Source organism: Callorhinchus milii, unplaced genomic scaffold (genome assembly GCF_018977255.1).
Source record: "Callorhinchus milii isolate IMCB2004 unplaced genomic scaffold, IMCB_Cmil_1.0 Scaffold20, whole genome shotgun sequence".
Lineage (NCBI taxonomy): Eukaryota > Metazoa > Chordata > Chondrichthyes > Chimaeriformes > Callorhinchidae > Callorhinchus > Callorhinchus milii.
The window spans coordinates 9355049-9379168 of NW_024704761.1; the positions used below are offsets into that span (position 1 = coordinate 9355049).

General features: G+C 40.0%; 1 protein-coding gene across 1 annotated transcript in view; it reads right to left on the bottom strand.

Annotated features, from left to right (window-relative positions):
• Positions 1-24120, bottom strand: part of tmem104 (transmembrane protein 104) — a 96140-nt gene that overhangs the window by 49286 nt on the left and 22734 nt on the right. Inside the window, exons 7-8 of the mRNA XM_042342462.1 lie at positions 22280-22379; positions 20049-20148 (exon numbers count right to left, since the gene is read on the bottom strand). Of these exons, the coding sequence (XP_042198396.1) occupies positions 20049-20148; positions 22280-22379 (200 nt within the window). The remainder of the gene's footprint in view (positions 1-20048; positions 20149-22279; positions 22380-24120) is intronic.

The window sequence follows — 24120 nt, forward strand, 5'->3', positions numbered from 1 at the left end:
TCATTAGACAAGTTAGAGCTCTTTCGTCTTGACATCGTCCTAAGGTGCTACGCAAATGTGATTTGCTGTTGTTGTTGAAAGGAGGCAGCTCAGAGGGGACATTAAGAAGTACACAAGATTTTAAATGGGATTGAGCAAGTAAACTCAGAACAACATGTTCAAATGAGACAACAGAACAAGAAGATAAAGGTTTAGAGGCGCAGAAGGCAATTTCAAGACAGACACCAGGAAGTATTTATTTATTTATATAGAGGGTAATTCAGTACTGGAATGGGTCACCAGGAAGAGTGGTTGGGCCCAGGACACTGGATATTTAAGAAACAGTTTGAACACTGTGATGGGAGGATGGTGAATGGGTATTCTGGAAGGATGAGATCAAATGGGTCAAAGACCCTCTTTAACCGAAACCTGCGTGATTGTGTCATATCAAACGGTCTCTCTCACTCACTCCAAAAACACAGTGATAATCAACTGAACACGTTTAGAAAGCCTACAAATTACTGATAGCTCAAAGGAATCCGATACTAAATGAAATTGAGCCAAACAGACCCAGATGGCCCCAATTTAAGTGACCGATCTATGCTGAGTTCTCAGCCCGGGCAGCAGAAGAAACACTACAATTAGCATCATCATTTCTGGGAAAATTAGTCACTTCTGATCGCTATTCGCTGACTACGACAGTAAAGTATTTATACGTGGATAATGGATGAGGATGTTATTGGTTATATTGTCAAATACGACACTATCATTCAATCACTAGACTTATAGATGAATAGCCCAAGAGAAGGTGACAAAGGACAGCCAAAACCCAGGACAGGACTGTATCTAGCATAAATGAGTACCTTCAGGAGGTGGATGGGGGAGAAACAAAATGGCAATAGCATTCATAAGGCTTTCAGCAACTAAACAAACAACAAATCAAAAGGAGGAAAGATTAAAGACACTATTACAAAGTTTCAAATTCCTAATAAAATCTGTTATAAGTTGGAATAAAATTATAGTTTGTACATCAAAACTGAACCATAGGGAAAAAATAATCAGCTTTAAATAACAGTAAAACGTTATAACACAGTCGCATAACTAGAAGCAAAGCCTTTGATAATAATCCTCATCACATCTTCAAGACATCTCAAAGCGCTTCACGGAATATACTGTAAAGTAAATTGACGGTATATTTTGTGGGGGAGAGGTGGGGGCAGAGAGAGGGGGGCAGAGAGGGGGAGAGGGCAGAGGGGGGGCAGAGAGAGGGGGGCAGAGAGAGCGGGGGGCAGAGAGAGAGCGGGGGGCAGAGAGAGGGGGGGCAGTGAGAGGGGGGGCAGTGAGAGAGGGGGGGCAGTGAGAGAGGGGGGCAGTGAGAGAGGGGGGCAGTGAGAGAGGGGGGCAGAGAGAGAGGGGGGCAGAGAGAGAGGGGCCAGAGAGAGGGAGCGCAGAGAGAAGGGGGCAGAGAGAGGAGGTGCAGAGAGAGGGGGGCAGAGAGAGGGGGTGCAGAGAGAGGGGGGGGCAGAGAGGGGGGTGGGGGCAGAGAGGGGGGATGGGGCAGAGAAGGGGGGATGGGGGAAGAGGGGATGGGGGAAGAGAGAGAGGGGGAAGAGAGAGAGGGGGAAGAGAGTGGGTGGGAAGGGGGGAAGAGAGGGGGGAAGAGAGAGAGTGTGGGGGAGAAGAGGAAGAGGGGCAAAGGCATCATTCTAACTTTAGTGTTCATTATAGATACAAGTTTAATATTGGACACTAGGGAATTTTTGCTGCAATGAATGTTTTTGTATTAAAAGCATTAGATGCCAGAGGCAAACAATTTAATGGGCTGTGAGTGCCTGCAATGTCACAGCATTGCCTGAGAGCTTTGCAGCAGAGCATCAGGCTGTGAAGCAGCGTCAATCAATGATGAACCATTTGTGGGTCCAACTAATTCCTGCAGAGCCGTTTCTGCAAGTTATTCAACACAAAACTTTTTTTGAGGCAAAAATCACAATCTCTTTGCGAAGTAAGCCCCGACTTAAACGCTGCAAAATTAGTGGAAAAACAAAAACAGCTAGCAAGAACGTGAAAGCATAAATGAAGACCCCCAGTCCATCAGAGTGGGGTGGAAGAAGGGTTAGAGAAAGAGCTGGTTGCATCTTGGGTTAAATGACTGGCCAAATGGGTCTGCCTCATTGAAATACAGCTCTGTAACCAGGTGTCAAAGAGGAAGCCAGGAAGTTTGAGCTACAGATATTCCCTCCTCAAGGAATGCCAAGTCTCTGATCCTCTTCTCTAAACACAATCCACCTGAGCTCCACTTCATAATTTATACATGGTATATCATTACTATGTAATATGCAGTAAAAACGCATCCCACTGTGTGTTGGAAGTAGACTGTGTACTTAAATGTGCTTTGTTTTCCCCCCGAGTGTCACTGTGAAATCTGTTTCTGTTTCAATACACTAATGTAAATTATACCAACATCTTTACAATGAGTTAGAAATACAACCACAGGGAACCTGATGCTGCTTTATACAGAGGCTCGAAATATGGTGCCAAACGAGAGGCAATGCCACATTTCAAGTCTGGTGCTGTTCATGTCCTCTGGGGCCATTTGTGTATATTCTGACATACACTCACTCAGGGATGTACGTTTTTATAGTTCAGGCTCCTATCGTAATTTTTTTTTAGCTTTTCAGAGAGGATTCTAAGTAAGGTAGAATTGAACTCAGGAAAATTCAGTAACTCCAACAGAACCAATACTTTTAATATTGATGAATCCATTTAGACCATTTACAACTTTCTTTAGCCTCATCCCATTATGTCCATTATCTTTTTTTCTGCAGTTAAACATCTTTTGCTGGACGCATTCCACCTTGCTTGTCCCATATTCTAAATATTGAACCACTATGGAGTATGAAACTAATGCAGTTCGTGTTACAAGATCACTGACAAAGAATCTTAAAGCAGATTTGCATTTGCAATTTTCCATCCCGGAATCTCGTCTTCCACTAAGATCTGGAGGAATGCTTTGCACTTTTTTTTGTCCGATTTATTTACAATGGGTTACCTCAGAATAACCCTCAGAAAATATCCAGACCATTCAGTGCAAGACTCAGTTCCCACGCCATAATGATTGTACGACTTACGACTGCTCGATGCTGAAAGAGTTAAAGTGTCCGTAGGTTATTGGATTTTTTTATATATACTAGCCCCTGGCATTTCTGTATTTAGCAAACATTAATGAGATGTCACTGAAGATGGATTGTGCCAGTACTGGACAGAATTGACTGAAGGTGCTTGCCTTTTTCCAATTTTTTTTAATAAAAATGAGCAATGGCTCTGGTAGCAATTTTAAGCTATGATGATGTACAGATGAAAAATACAGCAACAGGAATGCAAGTGGCTAGTTTGTGGCAGAGACAGGTGGTTTACCAAATCTACAGTTAGCTGATAATAGTATCTTAGGATTCAAATTTCAGAAATCAATTTTTTTTAAATGAGTCTCGCGCAAAGGCTTGTTCAAAGGTTGTAAGAGGTTTTGGCGTGGGAACTGAGTCTTGCACTGAATGGTCTGGATATTTTCTGAGGGTTATTCTGAGGTAACATGCTCTGGAGCTCCCTCTACATCTTTTTCATTCAATACATCGCTGCTTCGAGACAGCAAATCCATCAAGAATTTGATGAACCAAATAATTTCTGCAGATTTGTCCTTAAGACAGGTGTTACAAATAGTCCCAAGGGTCCACCCTGTCTGCAAGATCCATTGTAAGGATTATAGCTAAATACTGTGCATAGAATTAACTGAGTACTAGTGTAGGCATGCATTCTTAAGATTTAAAAATTAAAATATAGGCTCCCAGGGGTGCTGAAGAGAATATATTATGGTAGATTGATATCCCAGCTACATGAATCGTGATAGAGGCCAATTTCAATCCAAGGCACAGTAACAGCTGCAGATATTGGAGCATGGATGGCAAATGATAGAACAATGGCTCTATTTGTCAGAAGTGCCCAATTCACAAATTTCATCCATATTTAATTGCAGAACAGATTAGAATTTTTTTGTGATACAATTAAAGTGTCTGCATCAGAATGGTAAAAACTTTACGTTGGTTTTATTCCACTCAAGATACAGGTTGTCAGACAGACACCCACCAAGTTCAGGACATTGAGATGACCAATAAAGGAGGAACCCAATCATGTTTGCACCTTCTCGGCTGAGTTTTTGTACTACTCTAGAGATTGGAAAGCCAGGAAACGGGTACAGAAAGTGTGCATGAAAAATGTAGCTTGTTCAGCCTCTGAGCTAGTTTCTGAGCAGGTGTCTATCTGAGCCACAATAAGGGAGTTGAGCGTTGTTCTAAATGATAGGAAATCCCAAGTCCTAAACAAGCTGGGGCCTGAAGATGGATCTGCCACATTTTGGGAATAAATTAGAATCTGTCTGACAGTCTGGAACCAGACAAACTGTACACTTTTCAAGATACTTTGACTGCCACTGATCTTGAATTCATGAATACTGAAAATGTACTCCTCTCCCTTGCAGGGCTGCAACTGTAAAACAATGCAAATTACTTGGAAATCTTTGACTTGAGACCAAAATAAGATCTAGAGCTGAAAGTCAATCTCTCCCTACCGCACAGTGATCTCATGTATAATCGTACGTGAGATACTATAAAGACTATAACTAACCTTCCAGTTTTTTCTCCTCTTCTGAGACAGACCAACTGAAAATCCACTGGTGCCTGAGGTTGTACCATGTTTTTAAAATGTTATTTGATTTTAGTTAGTTTCCAGAGAGCAGTCAGTCAGTAATCAAGGTTGCAAAACTACATATTAAGGACCCACCTACATACCAAAAATCAGATTCAGGAGCAGAGAGCATTGGTTGCTTTATGAATGCATCCCATTCTGCTTTCAGTGGGCTCAACTGCAGACTTGCTAAATGATCAAGTTGATGTGTTGCGAGGGGGATGTGGGGGGTGGCAAGGAATTATCTAGTTTTACAAACATTTTACTTTTTGATCATATTTGTTACCTCCTTCCATGCACCATTAAGGGATTAGGACACTTGACAAACTCCTTGGTATGCCCCTTCCCTCTCTCCGTTGGCATAATAATAATAGCATTTGACATCGCGCCTCAGAACGTCTTTGAGACGTCATATACAGCATATACTGTAAAGTGAACTCTCTTTGGCACTTTCAACCAAGAACTTATTGGTTACACCTCCCCAAAACATATGCACACATATACTCATCTGTCTTGTGTCCAGTACAATTTATGGAAATATATCCCCATGATAATATGCATTTTTTTATTGATAAAACTATTTTCAATTTTGATCAGGTTCCATGTGGATGCTCTTGGTTGCAGCCTGTAATTGAAGCTAGAACCATGGCTAAATCCAATCCCCTGTATATTACAGAACATGGTTTATCTTCCTCCTGCCAAAAAAATAAAGAAATTGTATTAATTAAGGTGTTGAAGGTTTTAAGGAGAACTCTTAAATTCACCAACTTCCACTGGCAATCGTCCCATTTCACATTTTAGCTCCTGGTGTTTCACATGTGAAATTTGCTTTGTGAAATATGCCGTCTCAAAATTGAAATTAAAAATTCAAGAGTTTGGAAACCCTGCAATATTTGATTGATGGATTTACTTATTTAGTGCGACCTTTCTTTCATGACTCATGCTTTCAAAGGAAAATACTCTGCTGGTCAAAATTGGACATTTAATAACTTTTCTTAAAATGATTTCCACATTCCAATCTCAGCCAGGTTGCCTGAGGCAAGGAGAGAAAGCAGGACATTGTCCATTTCCACACTGCTAGAAAGATACCTGCTAGCGGGTCAATCTCCGTAGAGAGGGGCTGACAGAAGAAAAATGTCCACAGTGGTTTAGGATACTTTAGGCTTTCATGGGTTTACAAGATTAAATTGCTTCATAGATCATACGACTTGCACCCAAATCTTTATACGATTGTTGCTTCACCTTCTCAATGCTCCACTTTGAGAAGGTGGTGAGACATTGGAATGACTGAGGTGCCACATTTCTGAAGCACTATGCCAACATTCAGTCCTCCTGAGAAAATGAGGAAAGCCAGAACATTTAAATCTCTCCAAAATATTCTGGCAATCATTAAGCTGGTCTACAATATTGTATTTATTTTTTGCAAATGGTCAGTGTCACTTCTGATAACCCACAGTTCTTGTTTGGTAACCCTCCGGGTCGGTGTCATGCTTCGCCACTGTCAAGCGCTCTGGGACACTACCCTGCATGTGGAGTCCTGTAGCTCAGTGGTTAGAGCACTCGCCTTGCAAGCGAGACACCTGAGTTCAATTCCAGGCGGGGCGAAACCTTGGGCAAGTTTCCTTACTCCACACGCCTAAGAATAATCCCTCCAAAACCAAAAACAATAATAAATTGGTCATTTTCAATCCACGACAGTTTGTGCGCAATTGGCTGCCGCGTTTCGCCCCTAAATATACGGTCAATTCACTTTACAGTCATTCATTGAAGCGCTTTGAGACGTTGAGAAGACGTGAAAAGCACTGTATCAAATGCAAGGATCATTATTATTATGAGGATCGCTATATAAATACAAGTTGTTGTTGCAATAATATTAACAATCGTTGCATTTGATATAGTGCCATATCACATCGTCGAGGCATCTCAAATGGCATCACAAGACATACTATAAAGTGATTGCCAGTCTGTTAGTTAGAGCGTAAAGAAAATGGTTAATACCCGATGAATGTACGCCAGAGGGGTCCATAAAAACATCATGCTGCAACTGTGTCCTAATCAATAAATCTGCTCTAAAGACTAAAATAAGTTTCAAACACGAATGACGATGAAATAACAGATTTCTTTCTTAACATGAACTGACTATTGCCCAAAGAGGAAAATATTTAAAGCCTTTCCAATTCTGAATTAATGCGGGAGTAACTTAGTAAGTACAGCATTTATGGGAATCACTCATTGATTACCTTTACAGTATATATTTAACCAATATTAAATCACAGCGACACAAGCATATTTTCACTATATCTTTGGCTTAAGCTTGAATGGATAGATAGCATTATGTATGCCCATTAAGAATGGGGAACAAATTGTCACAAGCTTTAGGTTATCTTACAACATACATGTCTGAGCATTACTTTACAAATGTGGCCTGACAGAATAAACCCAAAGGGCTTCTGAATCTCATGTGAAAAATTACCAAAAATAAAGTATAAGATACAAAAGCTAATGCCTTGGAAGGCTGAGATGATATCACCGAACAGCATTTTACATTTATTTAGGATTCTGATGGAAGGAGTACAATAAAAATTGAAATGCTCTTATTGTAAAGGCACACAAAGGCTAGACAATACTTTGTGGAAAGGTAATTTGACAGTGGAGCAGTCCAACAGCATGCCGACTGAAGCAGGATGGGAATATACAAAAATGAAAATGATCAACAACAACAACAACAACAACAAGATTCCATTTATAGAGCGCCTTTCACGTCAGGAGGACGTCCCAAGGCGCTGCACAGTTGGGTCATGACCCGAGCAGGGGGGAAATGGTCAGGGTGAGGGGAGGGAAGGGAGGGAGAGAGGAGGGGGAAATGGTCAGGGTGAGGGGAGGGAAGGGAGGGAGCGAGGAGGAGGAAGAGAGTCGAGAGGGGAGCTGAAGGCACGGTCAAAGAGAAAGGTTTTGAGACCGGCCTTGAAGGAGGAAAGGGAGGAAGCAAGGCGAAGGCACTGGGGGATGGAGTTCCAGAGCCTCGGGGCTGAGAGGCTGAAGGCCCGACCACCGATAGTAGGGCGGTTGGGGCGGGGGACGTGGAGCAGACCGGAGCCAGAGGAACGGAGGGTACGGGCAGGTAGGTAGGGGGATAGTAGGTTGGAGAGGTAGGAGGGAGCAAGGCCGTGAATGGCCTTGTAGGTGAGGATGAGGATCTTGAAATCAATCCTCTGGGGGATGGGGAGCCAGTGGAGGCGAGCGAGGGTGGGAGTGATGTGGTCCCGAAGCCTGGTGCGGGACAGTACACGAGCTGCAGAGTTCTGAATGACCTGCAGCTTGTGGAGGGAGGTGGCGGGAAGGCCGGCGAGGAGAGAGTTCCCATAGTCCAGCCTTGAGGTGACAAAGGCGTGAACCAGGGTTTCAGCAGCGTGAGGGGTGAGGTAGTGCCGTAATCTGGCGATATTCCGGAGGTGATGGAAGGCGGTGCCAGTTGTGGTGCGGATGTGAGGGAGAAAGGACAGCTCAGGGTCGAACAAAACGCCGAGGTTCCTGACTGGCTTTGAGAGGTGGAGAGTGCAGCCTTGGATGCTGATGGTGTCAGCGCCTGAGGTGCGGAGGCGCTGACGTGAGCCAATCAGGAGGGCCTCGGTTTTTTGCACGTTGAGCTGAAGAAAGTTGTCTCTCGTCCAGGACTCGATGTCGGACAGGCAGGCTGTCAGGACATCGGTGGTCGTGGAGTTGAGAGTAGAGGAGTAGATCAGTGTACTGTTTTTTCCTACACTGCCCATATTGATGTTCTACAGAGAATGACGATCTCAGGAAAAACTGGAACGACCTAATGGCCCCCAGAATATTTTTTCCTAGGTGCTTTGATTGAAATGAAATCTACCCTGGTAGACAATGCAAGAAGAACCAGATTATAGCATCCAATGTATTCCAGAGCAGCAGACATGGAATAACGGGAGATCCACACACATACACACCACACACTTAAGACAGAAAAAGTTAGGATCAAGATCTTTGCTATGTCTCTCTTTTGCCAGCAATCAAATAGTCTGCAAAGATACACCATTAAATTGATCAATGGCCATTTCAGTGAGTTATGAGAATAACGGTCGCCAATGCACCTGTGACCCCCGAACACCTTCAGAAGAGCAGTGCCACATTAGAATAGTGCCTTGGGATTTTTAACGTCCACCTGAACAGACAACGTTGGTTTAAAATTTCATCTGAAGGATGGCATCTCCAACAATGCAGTGCTCCACAATCACTGAAAGAAATGCCAACCTAGAGTAAGAGATCAAAAACCTGACATGGTGCTTGAACCAACGACCCTCTGAGTCAGAGGTGAGCAAAACACCAGCGTTTTTCCAAGAAAGAAAAATCAGTGCCAGTGGCAACTAGGATTTAGTGTAAAAGGCCATATCTGAAACTCTACAGTCTGTCACACATTCCTTTCTGTGATGAACAGCGATTGATAGAAGAAACACAGCACATAAAAACAACTTACAAGGGCAACAGGTTACCGACTTGGTTTGCAGTCCAGACAGCATGCTGTGGTGCTAAATATTCACAGATACACAATGCTATATCCTATCTTATTATTGATTCCAGGCTGGTGTCTCATCAGGCTCCACCACAGCACATGTCTACGTGCCAATTTGATTGAATAAATAATCTTGTTTCATACTTCAACAATACTATACGTCACATTTCGTATCAATGCATATACAAGTAATCCTAGACAAATGTACAAACAAAACCTCTCAACCATTCACGGGCATCTTTAAGTTTATCTCATCCTAGAGAACTTAAGCGCAGTTTGGCAACCCTAGATTCTGTATTGAATATACCTTTGGGCTTTAATCAACTCAGCAGCACTGGCTATAATTGCAGAGAACTGTTAAGCTTCCCCTTTGTTTGTCCAGCTAGAACTTCTCATTAGCCCCACAACTAAAGCCCTATCTGAAGCCGAATGAAAAGGCTTCAAGCCACCTCTGACTGGTCGGCTCCTCAAAATCCTGCCAGGCTTGCTGATCGATCAACAGTACTCTTGAGTACTTCAGACTTGCCTGGCTCAGGCACTGAACTACAACAAGAGCGGAGCATCAACTCAATTCTGACCATCCACTGCCAAGCATATCTCGTTGCTAATTCTGCTCCACAGAGCCCTCAGGTGAGATGGTCAATTCATCACTGTCTAATAACAAAAACTCAATAATTCTACCAGAATTGTCTGGAACATCATGCCATCCAAAACAGCATGTGGCCTCAGCAACATAGCTCCAGTGCAATTTGTTTCTGAATCTCACCATTCAAGCCGTACTTATGAGAGAATATAAACACAATCAAAGTTATTTTTTAACCATCCACATTGAGTGTTCTTTGAAAACAGCCTTTTGAACATTTTCAAATTTTAAAAAACAAGCTTTTCGTTCAAATCAAGCTTTCAAGAAAAGTTTTCATCTCCAATATGGGTTTTTAAAAGCAAGAAATTATTTCTAAAGCAAGGCCAAAGGCCTTTAAAATAACAAAAATCACTATTGAACGGAAAAATAGAAACTAACATCTTTCAAAGACAATCTTATCTGTATTAAACACTTAAGGCACTATGACAGTTATTTTCGCTTGGAGGTTTACAGGATAATTTCTGCACATACTAGTTGTATTTTTCCACATTTTAAGTTTTCTGTCACCCTGTGGCTACAGGGTAGTAAATGTGAATAATTTGGAAATAGCAGAAAGCTCAGTTCTCAAAAATCTACTTCCATTCAATTGTCAGAATCAATGAGGCATTTACAGAATCTAATAAAAAAACTGGAAATAGCAAAAAAATAACAGCTGTTCATTACTGGAGTCATTAATATACACTAACTTATATTGATTTGCTTATTTCAGAACATTGTAAGCAATTTGTAGCAACAAGTTAGAACATTTTCAAAGGTGGACCATTTAGCCTATCTGGGCACTTACATTTATCCTTGTTGTACAATAGTACTGGCATTTTAAGAGAATTTATATGATAATAGTAATCCTTGCATTAGACGTAGTGCCTTGTCACATCTTTGAGACGTGTCAAAGCGCTTTATAGAATATACCTTAAAGTGAATTGACTGTACGTTTTATGGGCAAAACGTAATATAGGAAACACAAAAAAGAGAAATAGAGTATTGTTTAGGTGATGCCAAATTGCGTGTTAAAACCGATCAATTTCAAACTGAAAGGAAGGCTGAGGAAGGCAAGACATTCTGAGTCCCAAACGTGCTTGTGAATTACGAGCTTCAGTAAAGTGCTCCAGGACGCTACCCCGTGTGAAGAGCGCCATATAAATGCAAGTGGTTGTTGTTGTAGATGGGTTTTGGTTTCTATTTTGGCTCAGTGAAGATGCAGAAAGAGGAAGAGAATGGCCTATTTGGAGCTTGAGAGAAACAAGAGGGGTTAGATCATATTAGACAATAGGAGTATTGACACATTACAGCACTAAATCAAAATGGGCAAAAATTAGTTAAACAGCAAATCACAGCTCCAAACTAAACCAAGTCAGAAAATAGAACGAGTGGTCTAGGAGGGAACTTTACATGTTTACATAAGTGCTCTGGGACGCTACTCTGCGTGAGGGTTGCTATATTACTGTTGTTGTTACATGTATTTAAGGGAAAGCTAGATAGGGAGAAAGGAATAGAAGATTATGTTTGAAGGCTTAGTTGAGGAAGGGCAGGAGGAGGCTCATGTGGAGCATAAACACCGGCATAGACCAGATGGGCCGAATGGCCTGTTTCTGTGCTGCATATTCTAATGTATTCTAATGTATGTGGAAGTTAATATTTAAAAACTAATACTACCAGTAGCAAACCCATCATTTTTACCTCTTAAATATGTGTACAATTCAGAAGTCACTCACAAAATATACAGTCAATTCACTTTACAGTATGAAGCGCATTGAGACGTTTCAATGACTTGATTTAAGCGCTATATAAGATGAAAGGAAAGTCTATCAAAGGTCCTACAAAAAAACACCCAATGGTTATTTTCAGCTATCAAGACAACATTGCTTGATGAAAGCACAACCTGTTCCAGCTAGCTGCACTGCTGATAAAATGGCCTCAAGATGAACCTTCTGAATGTTGGGCACTGCACTGCAGAGCAAGTTGTAACTTTTCCTGGTAGGTTCGGCCTTGTTAGAGAGCAACCACAGGGAATCAAATACCACTAGCAATTTCCTAATGACTGTTCAGAAGTGGTGAGGCAACAAGCCTTTTCTGCCTATATCCCTGGTGGCTTCACTTGCAACACAGAGGTTAGAGATGTGGGATAAATCTACCGCGAGGACAAGCTGTTGTTTCTGTCACTTTGCTACCTCCACATCTGTCATATTTGACTCCACTTGAATGCACATCTCTAAAATTAATTGATTCACAGACATGAGAAAGCCTGGTCTTCAAGATGAAACCAGATGATTCTTTTAATTGTATTTGTATATTGGCAGAAGAAGTAGAATTGTGGGAGAATATTAAGATAGACTAAGGTTTTTTTTTTAAAAAAACAGCTGACGTGGGTTTTCAGTCGTTCTACTCTCCTCATTGGAACTCCATCCCAGAGTTCCTAGGACTTGCTCTCTCTCCCTTCAGTCAATGCCAGTCTCAAAAGGTGCTTCTGATGATGCTTTTGGTCATCTTTCCCCTCCGCACCAGCCCCTCAGCTCCAACCTCCAGTCAGCATTGCCAAAGACTTTGACACGTCCTCTCGATGTGAAAGGCATTAAATCAATGTCAAAGTAAGTGCAAGTTGTTGTCTTCTGAAATTAAAGTCCGGAGGAATAATCAACACACTGGAAAACACACAATAACATTAATTAGAGAAAAAAGAAATCCTCCCACCTCCAGAAATCTTTTTAATAATGTAGTGCCTGCACAGAGAGGTTTCTGGAGCATTAGGCGATTAATGGAACACCATCTGTTTCAAGAATTAGCCTTTGCCTATCCTAAGATCAAGGTGAAACAATCATCAAAATGCTACAGCGATGGATATCTTCCTGACCATTTCCAGCGCCTTCAGCAAACATCTTTACGTAACCTGCATCTTGCTCCACAGTGAAACACACATTAAAATAACGTTGAGATAATTAAAGGGTATAAATGGTCAGGACTCGCTGAAAATAGTTTTTGTAAACAAGAGCATAACAGCTGAGAAACACACCTCAAAAAAAAATTCAGAAAACTAGCTGGTTATGGCACATCACCGTCAAAGAAAAAAAATGTTTGTATACTTTTGACTCAAATTTACATGGGCAATACTCGGGTAAACTTGACTATTTCTTCAGGAAAAAATACTTACCTAACGCTTTAAAATTTAAATAACCTTTTATCTCAACTCTCCTTTAAGCATTTCCCTTTTTTCTCTCCATCCCCCCACACACACATCAATGAATATTTTTTATTCAGTATCTCCACTATTAGTATACACACACACACACACCCATGGTATTTAAGTAGATAGTACAAAAATATCAGAAGACATTCAAAACATGCAAATTGCCCCTCACCTTGAGTGAGCACAAAATTCACTGCCAAGCACTTAAGAAGGTCACTATACACTGAGGGAGAGACACTATACGCTGACAGATTTAGCACTTTTCAACATTATTAAACGCACTTGGCTAATTTGCAACACAGGCTGCCAGCCTGAAAAATAACTGTGGATGATATTGATACATACTCATCAGGACAATTAGTTTATACTGATGACTTGTTAAATCCAGTAAATAAATGTGCTCACGCTCTATCACACAAACATATGACCATAATTTGCTTTATATCTTGACAGATTCATGCACTAATCATGTTGATCTGAGTGCCTTCAATTCGGGGCAGTTGCATGTGGCACGTTTCTAAGAAGCCACTTTTTAATGATGGTCATTAGCAAGATCAGTGGGTGGACTTCCGATGACCAAATATGGAGAGGTCCAAGTTCAAGGTGATCTCACAGCTGGAGTGTAATTAAAGCTGTTGCATGATTCACAGCAGTCACTGCTGCAGAGACTGTTACATGGCCCATCAACAGTCAGAAATGCATCCTGCTTTTTTAAATCGGAAATAGACTCAAATCATTTTAGGAAATTGTCTTTTAAAACCAAGTTACGTTGCAGACAAGCACCTAACAGGTCTCTCTGCTAACACCAATTTGAACCTTTATGGTGCGGTGTGCAACACCCCAAAGACAATTCATTCTCATCAACTGGGCCACTTCATCGAAGGCATAGTTATAATTATGCTGTAGTAATTCGATTTGTATGGAATAGGACAGTTATAAAACACTTTCCTATTACTTTGAGAAGTCTCAAAGACGTGATGAGGCGTTATATCAAATGCAAGTATTATTACTACTACTACTAGGATGATAAGTACAATTTAAAACTTATGTTGACCTCTGTGCCTCAACAGCTGCATATTCCCTAACAACTTAACAACAATCAGACAACTATATATATATATGCACACGCACACACATGATGTTCACTTATATATTGCAAATTTCAACAATGAATTTGCTGAGTGATCAAAAGGAAAAAAGTGCATCAAACTATTGTGAGAGAAACTTCACCCAGATTCAGAGGTCAAAAATATTTGCAGAGACTTGACTATGAGCTGGACATTATTGTGAACTAATGCAACTCATAATGAACTTACTTTGCCAAAGTTATTTTAATGCTGCTTTCAGCTCATTAACATTCCTCTTCAACACTACCCCACACCATAGCTTTCTGATATCAATAGGTTGGCTCTCCAACCCTGTCCAAAAAATGATAAGGAACGTTCTACTTCATCTAGAATTTATAACTGGTGCAAGCAGGATACATGATCAAGGATTCAACCTCAGAAAAATGAGCTGAGAGTCTAAAATCAGAAATACTGTAACATATTCTTCCCACAACCTATATTCACTTGTGACATAAACTTCTTCAAATATTACTGTTGTAATCATGCACAAATATCAGAAAAAGTAACCCATTTGCAAGTGAAGCGCTTTTTTCATTTAAAAATGACATACTATTGCACAGCTTCAAATAGCCTACACACTGTGACCATTCAATATTCTAATCAGGATATCGAGCAGGGAACGGCTATTTTTCCTAAACTTCTCTCCCTGTCTCTCTGCCTGATCCCATAATTCACATCACAAGTACAGCTCTAGCTGTGATAATCCTGTTTAACCATCTGTATCTCTACCTTAAATCAAATATACCAACTGTGAATATTTTACTGTTGAGGTACTGTCAATGCACAGTTATTCTGCAATTATACAGATGCCCTTCAGAATGTAAAAATAATATTTTATACAACTCATACTGGTCCAAAAGCTTTGAAAAAATTAATCTGTCATAAAGCGCACAAGATGTGACAGAGCCATTGCTGGATTTTCTCAGTTGTTGATAAAGAGAAGGCCCCTTTCTGTAAAAAGGATTTGTTTTTTAACAAAAAAAGTTGTTAACTATTCCCCTAAAACAATCTCACCATGGTGTTTCAGACCGTAAACGATAGGGTTCTAAACTTTTTATGAGCTTTTTTAAAAAAAAACTTGGGACCACTTTGAAATAATAATAATAATCCTTGTATTTGATGTAGCACTTGATGTGACCCTATCACCCCCATCTTCGCCCGACTCCACTGGCTTCCCATCACACCGTTCAAGATCCTGGTCCTCACCTTCAAAGCCCTCCGTGGTCTTGCTCCCCCCTACATCTGCCACCTCCTAACCCCCACCCCAGCTACCATCCTGCTCGCTCCCTCCGCTCAGCGGGCTCCGGTCTGCTTCTCATCCTCCACCTCGCTTGTCCCACTATTGGCAGCGACGCTTCTGCCACTCTGCCCCCACTCTCTGGAACACCATTCCGCCATCCCTCCGCCTCTCCCCCTCCCCCGCCTCCTTCAAGACCCATCTCAAGACCTTCCTCTTTGACAGTGCTTTCGATCTCCCTGCTTCCCCCCCTGCCCTCCACCCTCCCCGACCCCGATTCCCAGCTCGGGTCCGTTACTCTGTCTGTCCATCACCTTGGGACGTCCTCCCGCCGTGAAAGGCGCTATACAAATGTAATTTTGTTGTTGTTGTTGTAGCGCCTTATCACGCATTTGAAACGTCCCAGAGTGCTTCACCTGATAATATTGTAAAGTGAATTGATTGTATTTTTGTGTAGTATATTTAGATCGTAAATTGGGAGAAAAAATAACCGACTAGGCCGACAAAAGGAACAGAAGGATTCACATGATTGATGTTATTAAAGGAGCTGGGTGGCAGAGCTTTGCAAAGCAGCATATGAAGGATTCCAAAAGAATAAATCAAGAATTATGGCCACCTATCAAGCTACAAGATGGTTTGAACTGTAGTACAACTACAAAGAGTAGGTGCAAGACCACTTAAAAAAAAGCACTTTTTTTTTCCTTAAGCTGTAGGACAACTATAAGTAATATGAAGCAAACTTCTTAGAACTTCACATTTAAAGTCCACGGTATTGCTCTGTTGTAATAATCTTTGCATTTGATAGAGCACCTTTCAATCTCAAAGCGCTTCATTGGATTCACTGTAAAGTGTATTTTTATAGATAACATTGACAGCAAAATGGACGAAATAAAAAAATTGAAGGCTAATCTTTTTAGGTTATATCCTTTTACAAAGATTCATGGGAATATTCATTAAGTACAATTACCATAATCCAACATACATTCTTTGCAGAGTGAATTTATATTCAACTGGAAAGATAATCCTTTTAGATCTTAATAATAATAATCCTTGCATTTGATACAGCGCTTTTCACGTCTTCGAGATGTCTCAAAGCTCTTCGCAGAATGTACTGTAAAGTGAATTGACTGTATATTTGTGGGCAAAATGCAGCAGCCAATTGTGCGCAGCAATGTCCCACAACAATCATGGATTGAGTGACCAAATTATTTTTTTTTTTTAAGGATTATTATTCCCGGAAAAGTGATCCGCCAATCAACTAATAACCGGGTTCCTACTTACTGCTGGGTAAACAAGAAGCGTGTGGTGTAAGGAAACTCGACACATGACACCTCACATCTACCTCCTCTAGAAGCAGCTTTCTATAGAACTGATCCATTATATAATTTCACCCTCTTCTCAAATCTAAACATAGATTGGTTTCCTTTCCTTTCAACACCCCCAATGGAATTGGGTCAATAATACTCAAAATTGAACTGAACTCGACTTGATGTTTCGAACAGGTAACAAATTGTTTATACGTTTTCTATTAAGAATGAAAAAGCAAGATATATCACACACATAATAAGCAGAGCAAATAATATCAAATGGTGCAGCCACATTCAGAAAGATTTTGAGGTGGCAGACCCAATTCAGTGTGAAAAGAGTGCTAAAATACTTGCATGTTAGAAGACACAGTTCAAATCAGAGGTGTGAGAAGTTTTAAAAGCATTTTTTTTGAAAATAGTTATACAATACATTGGGTTATGATGGAATAATTTCTGAAAGTATGAACTCAGTGCTTACTATATCAAGCTATATATAAAATAAGACATTGCATTACATTAACAGCAGGATAGAATGGATTGTACAAAGGAGGTCAGTGTAAAGAAAAATCATTTACTGGACTCCAGAATGTGCAATTCTGGTCACTTTACCTGAAAAATTACATATTGGCACTGAGGAGCAAAGAAGACAACTTCAGGTATTGCAAGAAATGATTAATGGTGGGTTCATTTCTCTGGGGGAAAAAAAAACCTTTGAAGTTACCCAATTCAAGTTATCCAGAACATAAAGATCATTAAATTGAAGCAGATAATTTGTTCATTTTAAGGCGGAATTCCAATTCCAGGGACATTTAAAAATTAGAATGCTAGAAGGAACTTCATTATCACTGCAAAGTCAGGTGGAACATTATTTGTAACCACCAATGTAGGAAAACTTACAAAATGAATTTCCAAAGAACACGTTGAAACAAATGCCACAAACGCAAGTTAAACTTAAATGAACGCATTCAAGAGGAAGCACATATATGTTGCTGGAGAGAAAAGGAACTGAGGAATATGGCGAGAAATACAAGGAGTTAAGAATCAAAATGAGACAGGTTCATTGAGCTTAAACAGCTCATTCCTGTGCAAAGATTTTGCGGTGTAATATGTAACATGATTAAAGTTTGCAATGTGCATTACCAAATAAATGAAAGGTTTGAAGACAATGTTATTCAATAATAATAATAATAATCCTTGTATTTGATGTAGCGCCTCATCACTTATTCAAGACATCTCAAAGCGCTTCACAGAATATACTGTAAAGTAAATTGACTGTATATTTGTAGGCAAAATGCAGCAGCCAACTGCGCACAGCAGCGTCCCACAAACAGTCGTGATTGAGTGACCAAATTATTGGGTTTTTCTTTAAGGATTATTATCCCCTTTAAAACCCCCAAAATTAAAAGTCTGGATCTTCACATTTCAAGGATGATTTTGACAGTGACTGTAAAGCCCGAAGAACCTTGCTCTCAAACATAGACCACTCACTTCCTGTGACTTTTCCTGTAAGAGAAGTAGCAGCCAAATCGCTGACAGCCATCACTAGATTTGAATACCAATTGTAAACAAGCCCTTCAAAATTATATCCTTAAGCAAGTATCCTCGACCAATGTATTTCACTTGTTGGTTATTTTTAACCCTATCATGTCAGGCTTGTATCTTAAGGCCAGGTGAGAGGTTTTGGCATTGTTGGCAGTACAGTCCTCCAGAAGTTATCTTAGACCAAAGGTCCCATCTGCCTGTACAAGTGGACATTAAAGATCCAATGGCACAACTTGAAGAGAGAAACGAGTTTCAATTGGTGACTTTGCCAACAGTCCACTGGATAAAATTGGTTATTCATTTCATATGAGTTTGTGGGACATTGGCTGCCGCAGTCACCTACAAAATAATCACTGGACTTGCATTTAATCCTGTGAAGCGCTTTCAATGAACGGCATGGAAAGGCACTATATCAAATGTAATTTATTGTTGTGTTTGTTGTTGAAAGGATTATTTTCATTGTGACTAACCTATGTATCTAGACTCCATTTGGTACAATTTGAAGGTCTCTTTGCTTTCAAAAGAAATTGGAAACTATGCTGTCGCAGCTACGGAGGACATGGGGATAGCAGAGGGAATAGGTAGGTAAGCGAGTGTTGAAAACTATCAAGAAGAGGCACATTTGTCAAGTCTATTGGTCATTGCAGGTCATAACATTTTGTATGGGAATGTTACACAGAAAGCCACAAGGAGGGATAAATCATCTCTGCCTGAGCTAACATTGGCTCAAGAATTGGTTTAAAAGTACAGATATTGAGGGGAAAGTTAAATACCAGTAGTTGAGTTTTAAAACAGGGATCTACATTGTAATCAACAACTAATATAGTCTAATATAAAGTCTGTGCACTTCAATGTTACTTGCTGCCATTCAAAAATTGTATTCTGACTGCACTAAAGTATTTCATTGTATCTGTAACTTCAGTTAAGTCTAAAAGTCGGATTGCGTTTCATATTGAAAGTCAAAATTAACAATCCACTTACAACAAACTTTACAATCCCTTGTAAATAATCAGTAATGGCTCATACATAATTATACTTTTAAGAAGTTTTTTTTATATATTGTATCTCTGGATTAGCTTAATTTTAAAAACCGTGCCATCTGCAGTAAACACAAGGGCACATTAGCTTTTTTTTAACAAAATGAATGCACATTACCTTGCTCCCAGCCCTAAGACAAACACAAGGTAAGAAGAAAATTCACTGTGTGCTCCACTAGAGGTGATGAGTATGTGTCCAAGTCCAGATCAACATTTTATTCTGAATGTTCCAATGCTATTTCTGTGAGTTCACTAGTTTTCCTCACCAGGTTCCAGATACAAGCCTGGCATAATGGAGTTAAAAATAACCGTTGGCTTGTAAGTATAAAAGTACTCGCCAGATAATAATAATAATCCTAGATGAATCAAGCGTTCCGAGAAGCTGCCCTGTGCGAAGGGGGCCACCTAATGCAAGTTGTTGTTGTCGTTATTGAGTTATTCTCAACGCTTAGGTTCATGCTGTGGAGAAGATGGTGCATTTTAAGGAGAAGCATGTATTTTTATAGTACCTCATCGGATTGAAATGTCTCACAGCGCTTCAAGAGTAATTACTATCAAGGATAGTAACTATTTCTTTACAAAAACGCTCAGCTATTTGCAACAAACTACCACAAACAGCCACGAGGTGAATGACCAATTAATCTGGAGGATAGGAGCAAATAGAACAAAACAGAACAGGGCATGCATTTCCTGATTTGAAACTTGCTGTAAGAATTGTACTTTGTTCACTCACCAGAAAGATCCTGTAGGCATCAATGCGTCTGACTGATCCCCAGCATGGATCTGTATCATTGTGCTTTATCTTGCTTTTGGCACTGCATGATTGATTACCACTGAGGGAAAAGACACACGATGGTGACAATGTTCTCCTTCATTAGCATAAAACAGAGTCCAAGTCAGTCACGTCAAAACTCATTTCATTTGTTTTTTTTAAAGAAAAAGCTCACAAACAAAGATGTTTGATGGATTTGTGAGGTAAATACTGAAAACAAATGTGCCTGATAAAATGAAGTTTATCACGCACTGAAGGTCATATTTGGTCTTGCACTGCAACCCAGCACTTTAAACACACAGCTTAATTGTTACAGCTTTTTATCTGTCTTGGTTATCTGTCAGCTAAAATTGGTCTAGCTAAGCCCACGACATAATCTTTCACTTCATTGCAGTATGAAACCATTGCATCTGCTCTCGGCTAACTAAACAGTCTCGTCTGTACAAACATTGACAAAACTTCTAACCGAAAAAGGTTGTACTAAATAGAAAGACGAAGAAAAAAAACTTGTTTTTAAAAAAAACAGTACCTTCCCTACAGGGAAACAGGTCATTGTAACAGTCTCTAGGATTTATCTCTGTGTGAAGACTAGTCTGGTGACGTGCTCTGAAGCAGCCAGATCTCAAGAAAGTTCAATACTGATTATTTGCCCAAAGGTCCCCCTTCCTGTTAAGTGTAATGAAGCTGCTCTGTACATAGCCTAATCCCCTTCCCAGTGATTAAGAAATGCAGCCTAGGACAGAAAGATGCTTGCAAGGTATTGTTGAAATGAACATTTCCTGCTATGGGGAAAAATAGTTTTGTAAATTCCATTCCTCCACACCCCTATCTTTCAATCCTAACACAGTGCAAGCATGTTATGCAGACCACAAAACATAGTCAATTCACTTCACAGTATATCCGGTGAAGCGCTTTGAGATGTCTAGAAGACGTGATAAGGCGCTATATCAAATGCAAGGATTCTATATTATTATTTTTAAGTAGTAAGTACTCAACTCTAGATGTTATTTCCCTTTTAAATATTTAACGTATGAACAGGGTAAACAATGATACAAATAAAGCAGAGAAGGTGATCACTATTCAGCTGATCAAGTCTACGCCTAGCTCATCCCAATTACCTGCTCTTTCCCACACCCTTTTATATGCTTCTTCTTCCCTATTCCCATTGAAATGTTGTCCCAGCCTCAGTAAGCCACTTTCAGTACAGCGTTCCATGTTCTAACAAATCTATGAAAAGGTTTCTTCACACCATTAGATTATTTGTTACAATTCTGATCTTATACCTGCTTACTTTTTTTAAAAAAAGGAGTTATACCACATTCACATCAAATCAGTTAAATTTAATCACTTACAACAAAAGTAACTAATAAATGTTGCTCCATAATCTGGCATCGATTTCTGAAATTAAATGCAGGATTTGATTTAAATGAACTAAAGTGCGACATATGAATGCATGTGTGTCAGTTTGGTTCAATTTGTAGCGCTCTTGCCACTATTCAGAAGATAGATATGCAAATTTCATGTTAAAATTGAACTACTACCTATTCGTGAAATTCACCTATGCGAAGATGAAAGCTAGTAGAACATCCTCTTTAAACAGCAAACCCTTGAAGTTAAAAGAATGGCGAGGTTGAAAGAATCGACAGTTTTCTCAGAAGCCCATTTAATTCTCAAACTGATGGAACCAAAGGAATACAGGGCACTTAATGGATGGGGCCTGGATGGTCACGTTCTCACATCAGTCGGGTAGGCAGACTGAGCAGAGATACCCAACTTACGGTAAAGTCAGAGCAAAGTCAAAGATCGGTTTTTAACAGTAAAGAAAAAATAAAATGGTCAACACAAATTCTTAATTACATTCAGACTGAATGAATTGAATTCCCACCAAACATATCAATAGCTAATTTTTTTTTTTGGGGGGGGGAATCAAAGGCTGTCAAGAGTACTGAAATCCTCAATATCGAGTGTTTTTGACAAGTCTAAGAGAGAGACAAAAAAAAGACATTTTGGTCATCAGAGAGGACATTTTAAAATGTGTTTGTTCCATAATCTGCCCTCACCTCATTTGCAAATTGGAACAAACAGTTATGTAAAGAGGGGGAAAAAAAAACAAGATTCAAGAGGTCAGTGACAACCACTTTGACATTGAAGCTTCAGGGAGGACAAGTCTCGCAGTTAAGAGCAGTACTCACCAGACCACTTCAGTGAGGGAATATGGCACAGCAGCTGCATAGATTGCCAGATCCCCATAGAGGTAGATTATGATGCAGATGTAGAACATGTTGACTCCCACTGTGGGAAAAACAAAACAAATTAAAGATGTTGCAACCATATGGGTTCTCAATCTTTTTTTTTAATTACAATGACAGATGTTCTTCTCCACAATTCAACTTTATTTTGTGAGAGTACCTTTCTGGTTGTTGGCACCTGGAACCAAAGGCAATGTCAAACGATCCAGTTCAGCAATCTGTCCCTTTTCTTAATTCTTATTTAATTTAACTGCGGCTGGAGATTAATTTAGATCCACTAGCAACCAAGTCCAACAAGGTTTTCTCAGCCTCTACATGCATTCTCAGTAAACTACCGGACGCCACATCCTTCAAATGCAAGGATTATTATTTAAAAGGATTTAAGGGCATATTTAAACCACAACACATACCGAGTTTTGATAGAGGTGCACTATATTCTGAGCAGCCAGCTGGATGATTAAGACCATGTAAACAATACCTATCTATTTAATTTTTTTTATTACAGTTAGTGTCAATTTATCCCAAATATCCCTGTTTAAAGCGCAGTACAAATCAGGTTAAAAACTAATGTAATTTTACAAGAACATTTCCTCCCCAAACCAACAATAATCCTTGCATTTCACATCAGGAGGATGTCTCGAAGCATTTCACAGGACGTACTGAAAAAGTGTAATGCCTTTTTCATTGGCGAACATGGCAGCCAATTTGCACACAGCTGTGTCACACAATTATAAAAGTGCATTCAAATGAATGCTATTTTTAGTGATTCATGTACACCGGACCTCAAAACCACATTAAACTGCAGCACAGTGCGCAAAGATCCAGACTTCTGTAATCAAATCAGACCCAGCATACCAATTCTGAGCTGCTTCCAACCCCATCTTTGCCAAACAACCATTTTTGCTCCAAACAGCAGTGTTAAGTATCCTAACGAAAAGATGAACCATCTCACTACCACCAAAATTTGTGTAGTGGAAGATACCCTGGATTGAACCTATTGTACAGCTTAGCATCATTGCTTTAGCACACTCAAAAACACTCATTTTGTTCCTCGCAACATTTCAGAAGCAAACCTAGACTTGTGAAGAGCAAGAATGTTAATGAGCAGCTACTCAGCACCAATACAAATGCACTCTGGTGACATATCCTCAAGGAATAATAGATAGGAATAGCTTTGATTTCAAACATGTCAATGGAAACAGTTGCAGTTGCTGTTGAGCACAGCAACAAGAATCTGTTACTGGTTTTCAGGGCAAATTGTCAGTCCAACAATGCCCAGCATCTCTCGTTCTCTCTCAAATCTTCAGGGAGGAGAAAAAAGATAAAGAATCAAGCAGTAAAAAGGGGCGTCAGTGCCAGAGGGCAAATAGGCCTGGAGCAGATCTGACAACTGTCTCACTTCAATGCAGTTTCACAAAACAAGAGATTATACTATGTTGATACAATCAGAGTAGTGTAACGCTCCAACAGTGTAGTGCAACGTACGTTTAAAGTCACTGGACTAAATACAATAAATGCGATATTCTACACTAACTTTCAGAAACTAAACCAGTTCACAAGGGAGGTTTGGGTGAAGAAAGCCTTCTGGTCCACAGGATCTCATCCTTCCAGATTACCACTCTACCATCCTCCCATTACACTATCTTGAAAATGTCCAGTGTCCTGGCCTCAACTATCTATTCTAGTTGTTAATTACTCTCTAGATAAAGTAATACATACTATTGCTGTCTTGAAATTGCCCTTTGCAACCCTCAACCTGTGCATCTTGGTCTGCTGCCTTGGTG